Source organism: Pyrus communis, chromosome 15, assembly GCF_963583255.1.
Source record: "Pyrus communis chromosome 15, drPyrComm1.1, whole genome shotgun sequence".
Taxonomy (NCBI): Eukaryota; Viridiplantae; Streptophyta; class Magnoliopsida; order Rosales; family Rosaceae; genus Pyrus; species Pyrus communis.
In genome coordinates this window covers 11,877,279-11,887,108 of record NC_084817.1, presented here as the reverse complement: position 1 = coordinate 11,887,108, position 9,830 = coordinate 11,877,279, and the positions used below count along the sequence as shown (strand labels likewise).

The window sequence follows — 9,830 nt, the reverse complement described above, 5'->3', positions numbered from 1 at the left end:
ACACGCTCCTCCCCTTAATGTAAATAGTATCATGCAATCAGACATAAATGTTTGGCAGTCTCATCATCCATATGACTTAAGCTTAAGACAATTTTTAACCAAATTAATGAAGTCAATATCACTAGACCCAATAGCAATTAGTGACCGATGTATGATTAAAATCACAATTTGTGCTACTATCGAATATTTAAAAGTAAATCGATCATGCTATTTAATATTACAGTTTAATGATATTTCTTTTCATCTGTAAATAAGAGGTTAGTTCGATTATCGTTGAAGGCGAATTTGAATCACATTATTGTTAGTTTATTGTAAAACTTAACCCATTCTCCTACTCCATTAGTGTAGGCAATATCGTTTGTTAAAAAAAGAAAAAAATCAATCGATGATATTTCTTTATGTTTGTAATTTAAATTTCATACTTGCAACCTTATACAAGCATTCTACGGCGGGGGATCATGAATTGAATTAAAAACTGGATTCCTGAGTTGAAATATTGGTACATAGAATAGAATGGTATAATTGAATACTTGGTCTCTAAAACCTTTTACTAGATGGAGGCACCATTTTAACCAGCACAGGGTGACCTAGTGGTTGAGAACGAATTTCAGGTTCGTACTCCACACGACTCGTCCTGGGTTTGATTCTTGGCTTTGGTGCGTCGCACAATGATGGTAAAAAAAAGGTTGAAATACCTCTGTAAGTCTTTCCAGTCCCCCAAAATGTATATTGCCCTAGCTAAGGCACCAACGGATCCCCTTCTAAAAAAAGAAGTTAGGTACCATTTTTGAACATGTAATAATTAAATGGTTAATTAAGTTATACATTAGTCAAAAGCCTTTAAAGTATTTTACTTACTCAATCATCGACCTTTCAACTGAAAATTGGATAAATTAATTGGGGGATTAGAAAGAGTAGAATGCCGGTAATTCAATACTAATTAAGGTATTTGAGAAGGTAAGGCAAGGCAATGAGGTCAATGTAGGGCCATATAAAGAATATACTTTAATCTAAACGCAAGACTATCGTAAATATAGAATATACTTTTCTCCTTTTGTCGTTTGAAATTAAAATACGTATTTGAGATTTTTTTTAATCATTAATGATCCCTATGTTATTTTAATTTTAATATGAGATTTGATTGTGTCTCATAAAGTTAGGTGTGTACGTATCACATTGTTTATAATCTTTAAAGCATTACCTCCTAATTATTTATCTAACAAAACTTATATGGATCTTTAACCTAATGATTATTAGGTCGTTATTATAACATTGTTGTGTTGTTGGTATGTCATTATTGTGTCATCGATATATGATTAATATATTGTCGTTACTAAAAAATAATCATTTCTGTAAATTGAATGTTTATTTGTAGCTATTTTCCCAAAAATTTATCATTTTATTCTCACATGTTTTCGATGCTTTCTTCATCCTTTTGGCTTCTATTCGAGTGATAAGAGGGGGCTAGTTAGAACACTGAACCTCAAGTGCATGGATGAATATTAAGTGATTACTGTTTAAGCCTTCTTTGCTCTCTAGGATATAAAAAATACTAGTTGGAAAATACTTCTTGAAACATGTGTTTTTTTTCAAAAAACACTTCAAGAAATATAAAAATTCTTTTAATTTTTTCTACTACACATGGTCAAAAACGCTTTTAAAGGAACTTTTAATTATATTAACTGAATTTTCTTAAATAGCATGTTTATTATGGGCGTAAACAAGTTAAATAGTTGTATGGCCTATATATAAAGATGCCCTCAAGGGTTTTTTTTTTTTTGAGGAAAATGTACGATATTTATTAAAATGAAATGAAGCGTACAAATAGAAAGATAGTAATGCATACATGGACGTCGATAAAACACAATCATTGATTATTCATATAATAGCAGTAATGCAGAAAAGTTGTACAACAGTTTATCCAGTTCAACATTTAATTCGAAGCATTACTAATCCAATAGGTTTGCTGAAACCAGGATGCTTAATTAGAGAGTTAAAGTATCTTGGGACAAAGACTAATGAAAATTTTATGTTGGTGTAAACAAAATTAATAATGAGCATATAATCTAAATAAATAGTTGGGATTAATTGGATCTTCAAAGCTCTGAAATAACCACCATCTCATCTACCATCATGTTTCTCAATATGTCGTGATATCGACTGTACCTCTACACTCAAATAGGCAAAGTTAGAAAAATAAATACACCTACCAAAATTAAACCAATTGAATAATAACGCTAGTTCCACAAAAAATAAAATGAAGACTGTATATAGCTTGACTGTAAACTCAATTAGGGTGGTGCATGGACCACAACACTTATGGCTAAGAATGTCCAAGAAAACTCAGATTTACGTATTCACACACTTCTTAAAATTTTTATGCAACTCTCTTTTATAATTTGAGAATTTTCAAGGAAACAAAAATTGTACTCCGGTCTTTACAGTTAATGCCACATCATTTTTACTTGCAAACAATAAGCACTTAAGTGTCAATTTTTAACCAGAAATGAAAGAGCAATTTTAACTCGGATATGAATGACTCGTACACTACCTTAACCCAAAAACCCTAAACATGAACAAAAGGAAAGGATGAGTAATATGGTCGGACTAAAACATTATTGAGACTTTCAATCCAATCGAAGAAAAAATAAAACTTCTTGTAAAAAAAAAAAAAAAAAGTATATTCACACGTATCAAAATCTCTACGTAAGAATCCAAGTATTTTTCAAAAGCAAAATAAATTAAAAAAACAAGAATAAAAGAGAGCAACAAGAAAGGCAGGGGGACCATTTTGCCAATACCATGTAGGTTCACAGTTCGCCATAAACGCCATACAGCACCCGCGCTCCGGAACGGGCCCCGCCAAAATTTTTCTAACGCGTCCTAATCTTCTTCTACGGACCCCACGAGGTTGGGGACCACACCTCTAATTGATTAAGCCGGCGGCTGTCAGACAAGTCAAAAAATTCTCAGTGGTCCCGCTTCTCAAATATCTCCACGTGTGAGGCCAAGATCTGCTCATCTTAGCGCGTGCTTCGAGCTGGTCCCCACACAGTGGTCCAAGCGAGGGCAGCGCGACGCGTGTCCGGTCGTCGTTTTCCCGCGAGCGCCGGAGAGTGGAGCGACGCAATTCGTGGTCCCCTACTCCCCGGCCCTCCCCCTCCTTCATGCGTTTACCGGACGGGGCGGACACCAGTAAAAGCCGATAATGGCGGTGCTGGTTCTGGGTTGGTGGTTCGTCACGCTAGCTAGGATGACGTGGAGGGCACGCTCCACGAGTTGTGGGATACTGCTAATGAGTGGCTAAATAAAAAATAGTTAAATAAGGCATTCTCTAGATACAGTTTTGTACTTTCGTTTCGTTGTTGGGGAAGTTTCTCTCTTTACATGCATATGATGGTCACGTGCATTGGCACGTGTCTGTAATTTTGGACTTTTAAATGGATGTTTAGTGAATCTTACAATGATAGCAAAAACGAGATTGAAATATCTTTTGAGTCTTTTTGAAAAGGTAGACTGTCGTCGTAAAATCATCAACTAATCTTTTTTTTGTTAAAAAAAAAACAATTGATGTTTGGTGATAGAGTTGAGGTATAGCCTGTGGGTGTAGAAATCTCTGCATGCCACTATTTGCAATTGGGAATTATTTTTTGGACGTATCAAGTTAAAGATAATATTTCAAAATTTAGATTTTATTCTTCTTTGGAGGGTTCTAAATTTTTCCCTGAGCCTTAAAATTCTAAGTTGAAGATAAAATCAATTAATTTATCTCAGGGGGCATCATTTGAAATTTCAAAAACTCAGGACCGACACTGGATCTTGCTTTTGATTACACCATAATTTTGTTTGGGCTACTCATGGATGCATGCATAGTAAAGGGTTCTAAGTTGGAACTATATGGTTGTACATTTTGTTTCTTTTACACAAGAGAATCATGGCATCAGGAATTAAACATAAGACCTCAAATGCATGAATAAATAATACTGTTATTGGCTTGAGCTACTAGCATTTTGCCTTGCCAACGTTTCGAAATGATATTATCAACTTTCATTGAGAGGAAATGATAAGAATTTATTCACATATTCTATAGTCATAAACCGAAGGTGAATGAGATCATCAGATCACATATTATTACTCAAGTGTTGAATGTGCTTATTTTTTAGGCTTTTTAGCCAAAATTGTCTCTAAGATTTGCATAACCAATAACTTTGGTCCCTGAGATTTGAAATCAATAAAAGTAGTTTCTGAGTTTGTTCATCATCAATAATTTTGGTCATTCCTTCAAAAATTAAGGATCAAATGACAAAAATACCCTCAATTTAATAAACAATAGGCCAAAATAATTTGACAAAAATTGAGAATGTTTTTGTCATTTTATCTTTATTTAATTGAGATTTTTCAATGAATTACCAAAATGATTGATGGTTGATAAACTCAAGTACCACTTTTATTGATTTCAAATCTCAGGAACCAAGGTGAAGAGTTATGCAAATCTCAAGAATCATTTTAACTAAAAAAAATCTATTTTTTATTAGTGACACTGTTTCAAATTTGATATAAAAAATTGATTTATTCAGCATTATTCATGCTTAAAAAGCCTGCGCAAACGGACAAAGCTTCTCTAATTTTTTTTTTTGTCTGTTTCTTGTGTTTTATTACAAAGTAAACATCAAATCATTAATTATTAAACTAATGCACGTTGGCGATAATAATATGCCAAGAGTTTCATTGAGTTATCTTTTGCTTTTTGTTTTTCTTTCCTTCTTGTGATGCGAACTCTTAATTGTGAATTTTAAAACGTAAACATAGTGTCTCATATGAATAATGCTACGTTTGTTATATTTTTTATATCATATTTATATTATCTTCTTAATAAAGATAGAATACATCAACATATATAAGTTCTGAATAAGATGAAAATGCAATACAAAATAACATTTTTATAAAGTAAAAGAGATCCCAACTACCCCCATAGTAAACCAACTTATGTTAAATTGGAATTATAAAATACGCTTTTTTAATAAAAATTTCGCTTATCAAAACCAAATCTTTGCTTCTTTGACAAATCTTTGCTCATACCATTATTTTTCTTTGATAAGAAATTAAAAATCAATATATCCTAAGTTTACTATTTGCCGACAATTTCATATTTCTTTATCTCTACTAATTAATAAAACACTTATTGTCAACTAAAATTCTATGAAATTACCAGTTTAACCCTCTAATTAAAACAGAATATGAATAAGAAATACGGGGCACCACTCCCACATTCTCTATCACTCTCTTCCTCTCTCTTTTTATTTCAAAAACAAAAATAAAAAAATTTCTCACACATTTTGTGCCATATGCTAGTATTATTAATGAGGACTCATCTTTAAAAACAGTTAAGTTCCACGTAAAACTAATTCGCAAGACATAGATTAATCTAACTTTGACATGATAGTAGTTCAATTATTTGGTGTTTAATTTACACACTCAACACATCCTCTTACATGCAATAAATTTTTAAAATTTAAATTTAGGAAAATGATATTTACATATTTATTTTTACTTCTCACACTATTTTATTAACTTTTTTGTTGTTTATACTCAGCTAATTCAATACAACGACCAAAAATTGAGACGGATAAATAAGAAGTAAAAACGAGCATGTGAACAAAACTATCTTAAATTTGATCAATCAGCAATAACTCAATTTTTTATAAACACGTACAAAATTTTCAGATTTTCAAATGTGAGATTCATACTATTACCCGGCTTTCATAATTAATTAATAAACCTGACGAAAATCCCACCATTTTTTCCTTGGAAAAGCAGTTTCTCAAGCACATTTTTGCCCAGACTGAAAACCACTCTGTCCAAGTCTCTCTCTATCTCTCTCTTTCTCTCTCTCTCTGTAAACAGCTTCAATATATATAAGCTATCAACCCTTAAATCTAAACCCTTTCAATCTCTCTCTCTCTGTAAAAAGCTCTCATCTTTCTCTCTCTACATTTCTGAAAACACAGAGACTATATGGTCTACAGAGAACAGAGAGAGAGATATATATATATATATAGATATACAAATCCAGCCATATATCTTTGTCTTCTTGTCTCTCCTCACAGAGCTTCCAATTCTTCATCCATGTCCTCTGAATTTTCGTCTCCACTTCTCCTTTTTTAATTCATTTTTCAGTCAGTAAAGGGAAAAAACAGAACGCTTCTGTTTCTGCCTCCGTCTGTAAATTGTTGTACCCAGCTGCACCCAGCTGATCATCCGTATTCATGGCGTACCACAACCACCTCTCCCAGGACCTCCCTCTCCACCACTTCACCGACCAAACCCACCACCAGCACCAGCAATATCAGTCGGACCAACCCGACCAGAACTCCAAGCCCCCCGAGCCCCACCACCCATTTCAGCCCGCCCCCAATTGGCTCAACTCCGCCCTCCTCCGCAACTTCACCAACACCGACACCAACCCAACCAACAGTAACAACGCAAGCAACAACGGTGGCGGCGTCTCTAATTTCCTCAACCTCCACGTCACCGCCTCCGACTCCGCGGCCTCCCAAGCATCCAACCAATGGCTCTCCCAGTCCCACCGCCCGATCCTCCACCGCAACCACAGCGACGTTATTGATGACGTCACAGTTGCCGGCGACTCCATGATCGCCGCGGCGATGTCCCACGACTCCGCCGACCTCAAGCCCAACAGCATCCTCAACAAGAACGACGGCGGAGTCGTCGAGAGCGGCATCCCAGGCGGAGGCGGAGGGGGAGACGGCGGGGTCATGAACTGGCAGAACGCGAGACACAAAGCAGAAATTTTGGCGCACCCGCTGTACGAGCCGCTGCTGTCGGCGCACGTGTCGTGCCTGCGGATCGCGACACCGGTGGACCAGCTGCCGAGGATCGACGCCCAGCTGGCTCAGTCGCAGAATGTGGTGGCGAAGTACTCTGCCTTGGGGAACGGCATGGTCGGCGATGACAAGGAGCTTGATCAGTTCATGGTAATACTCTTTGCTTTTTTTTTTTTTTTTTTAATGACTTGTGTTTGCTTTTGAATTGTCATTGTAGTGGCCAATGAGTCATCAAAATTGGGTAATTGGCTATAAAAATTGAAGGGCTTAAATTTAATTAAAACCAAAATTAGTCGATTAGTAGGAGATATTTGATTGAATTACTCAATTTGGTTTCACAATTCAAAGTTTATTACTCGTTTCATGCTCAATGTTTAAGGTTTGATGATAAATTTTCTTGTCGGTTATATCCAGCATATTAATTACGTATTAGGTTTATTAATAATTATGTAGTCTAATGACACTATATTAGATTTTAGTTTGTTGAAGTCTTGATTTTATGTATATGAACGACAATTGTTGAATAAAAAAAAATTGGCTCTAGGATTTAATTTTCATAATGGATTGGAGATGGGGTCTTCATTTTTATTTGTAAATTGAATGAAAATCCAAATTGGTAAGATTAGTAGGATATGCTGTTTTTCAGAAGAAGAAGTTTTTCTTTAATTTGGTTTTCAAAATTCAGAATTTATAACTTGTGTCATACTCATAATTTGTAGATTTGGGATTTAATCAATAATTTAGTCTTCGTTCCATTCGAAAAAGTCTTGAATCTATTGGTACAAAGGAAGAACTTGGTACACAAAGAGATGAGTGGTTGAAGATTTCAAGGAACATAGGGATCTGAAAAAGCATTAGGGCCACAAGGGAGGACAGTGCTTGCTGAGGGCTGACACAACAAAAGCGAAGCCTCGGTAAAACCACAGTTCCGAATCCCCCAAACGTTTTTTTTTTGGTTGAAGAACATGCGGGAAGACAAAAGCTGAGATTTATAGCACAACAAGACAACTCTTGCTCTCTGCAAGGACACTGGCAAATTACACTTCTCCATTCAAAGATCCAAAGGTTAAAAAAAAAAATGGAATAAAGATACGCCAGAGCATCATAGAATTGTTGTTTAATTTCACATCTACTTTCTAATGAAACTCGTCACTCTAGTTTCTAGCACATACTCATTTTTAAGCATTTGGTGTATACATTAATTAGGTTATAGTTTCTTTTATTAAAGAACGTACTATTAATATTATTTTGATAACATTGGTAGATACGTCTTAGTAGTTAAATGAACTAACGCGCTATTGATGCATCACCGATACAAGAATTCACCCTTTAACAAGGGACCAACGTTCTCAATGGAGAATTTCCATATGGGATATGTATAATATGAATTTTAAACCTCATTATTAATTACGAAAATTTTGATTTGTTTGTGTTGTTGATGATATAGAGGAATTATGTTTTGTTGCTTTGTTCTTTCAAAGAACAACTGCAACAACACGTCCGGGTGCATGCAATGGAAGCAGTAATGGCTTGCTGGGAGATTGAACAATCACTTCAAAGCTTAACAGGTAAAATTTTGTGATCATAGTGATTCCATGGCTCACGAGCACCAAAGTTATATATTTTCTCATACAAAATTGCGCCAACAGGAGTTTCCCCCGGTGAAGGAACGAGTGCTACAATGTCAGATGATGAAGATGACCAAGTAGATAGTGATGCAAACTTGTTTGATGGAGGTATGGAGGGTCATGACAGCATGGGATTCGGCCCCCTTATCCCGACGGAGAGCGAAAGGTCCTTGATGGAGCGCGTGAGGCAGGAGTTGAAGCATGAACTGAAACAGGTACAAAGTCATGAAACTGTTAGTTGTGAATCTGTTACATTTCCTCTCTTACTGATATGGAAATATTTTGCAGGGTTACAAGGAGAAAATCGTAGACATAAGAGAGGAGATTTTGCGCAAGAGAAGAGCTGGAAAACTTCCTGGTGACACCACCTCTGTCCTAAAAGCTTGGTGGCAATCACATTCCAAATGGCCATATCCAACTGTAAGTTTGAGAAGCACTTCTAGTTTTAATTTTAATCATTCGAAAATCTGTTTAATTTCAGCTATCCTAAACCCTAAACTCATTTCATGAATCCACAAATATTTGTTTTTAACAAGATTTTCTTGAAAAAGAACACGTTGCAGCTTGCGTTCACATTTTGCTCATCGATATCTAAATTCCCATTGTGTTCGTATCAGGAGGAAGACAAGGCTAGGTTGGTACAGGAAACCGGTTTGCAATTGAAGCAGATAAACAATTGGTTCATCAATCAGCGGAAGAGGAACTGGCACAGCAATCCTTCTACCTCCACGGTTTTGAAGAGCAAGCGCAAAAGGTATACCAATTGAACCATTCATTCCTCTTAAGTTCAGTTTTGCATGAGCTTTACACCAACCTTAATTTGAAAAAAAAAAGTAATGCAGGTGAAAACAGCAGTGGCGAGCGGTTTATATAAATTGGAATAGGAAATGAGAGCCAGTCGAGATATCGTTCGTGCGCTTCCACTACATTTACAATTCGAAGATAGAAACTCTGAATAGCGAGAAGACTTAAGGGTTCCGGTGAAAACAATCATATATTGGTTTCTTCAGAAAGAAAAAGGCTCACGCTGATTCTGAGGTTGCGATTATAAACCCGATAAGAGCCGTTACACAGGTATGCTCAAAGGATGCAGATGATCGAAGCGTATGTAATATCATATATCATTAGGAATTCAGGAGTATTTAGGAATTGTGTTACTGAAACTGGGAATTGGATAGTCCACCAGAGGGCTTACAATTTTTTGTTTATATCTTCATTTTTGTGAATAAGGTTAGCGAGGGGTTGTGGGGGTGTACAAAGCAATAACATGAGCTTTTGGTTCCTTACATTACACTAGTGATTACTGCTTTTTGTTGTTGAGATAATAAATTTGTCAGTAAATTATGTAAAATTTTTA

The 9,830-nt window shown here is 35.6% G+C and overlaps 1 protein-coding gene across 2 annotated transcripts; it reads left to right on the top strand.

Annotated features, from left to right (window-relative positions):
* Positions 1-5,950: 5,950 nt before the first annotated feature.
* Positions 5,951-9,830, top strand: LOC137717530 (homeobox protein knotted-1-like 3). Of its 2 annotated transcripts, none has more exons than XM_068456923.1 (6): positions 5,951-6,995; positions 8,293-8,413; positions 8,495-8,688; positions 8,762-8,893; positions 9,091-9,227; positions 9,316-9,830. In XM_068456923.1, exons 1-6 carry the CDS (start codon positions 6,267-6,269, stop codon positions 9,317-9,319), a joined length of 1,317 nt encoding a protein of 438 aa, XP_068313024.1. In that variant the 5' UTR covers positions 5,951-6,266; the 3' UTR covers positions 9,320-9,830. The 2 variants fall into 2 exon arrangements, with proteins under 2 accessions (XP_068313024.1, XP_068313023.1); XM_068456922.1 differs by having other exon boundaries at positions 9,308-9,830.

Coding starts and splice junctions, on each gene's coding strand:
- LOC137717530 (XM_068456922.1), top strand. CDS start 6,267: ATGGCGTACCACAACCACCTCTCCCAGGACCTCCCTCTCCACCACTTC. Junction 6,996..8,292: donor AGGAGCTTGATCAGTTCATG/GTAATACTCTTT, acceptor TTGATGATATAG/AGGAATTATGTTTTGTTGCT. Junction 8,894..9,090: donor CCAAATGGCCATATCCAACT/GTAAGTTTGAGA, acceptor TGTTCGTATCAG/GAGGAAGACAAGGCTAGGTT.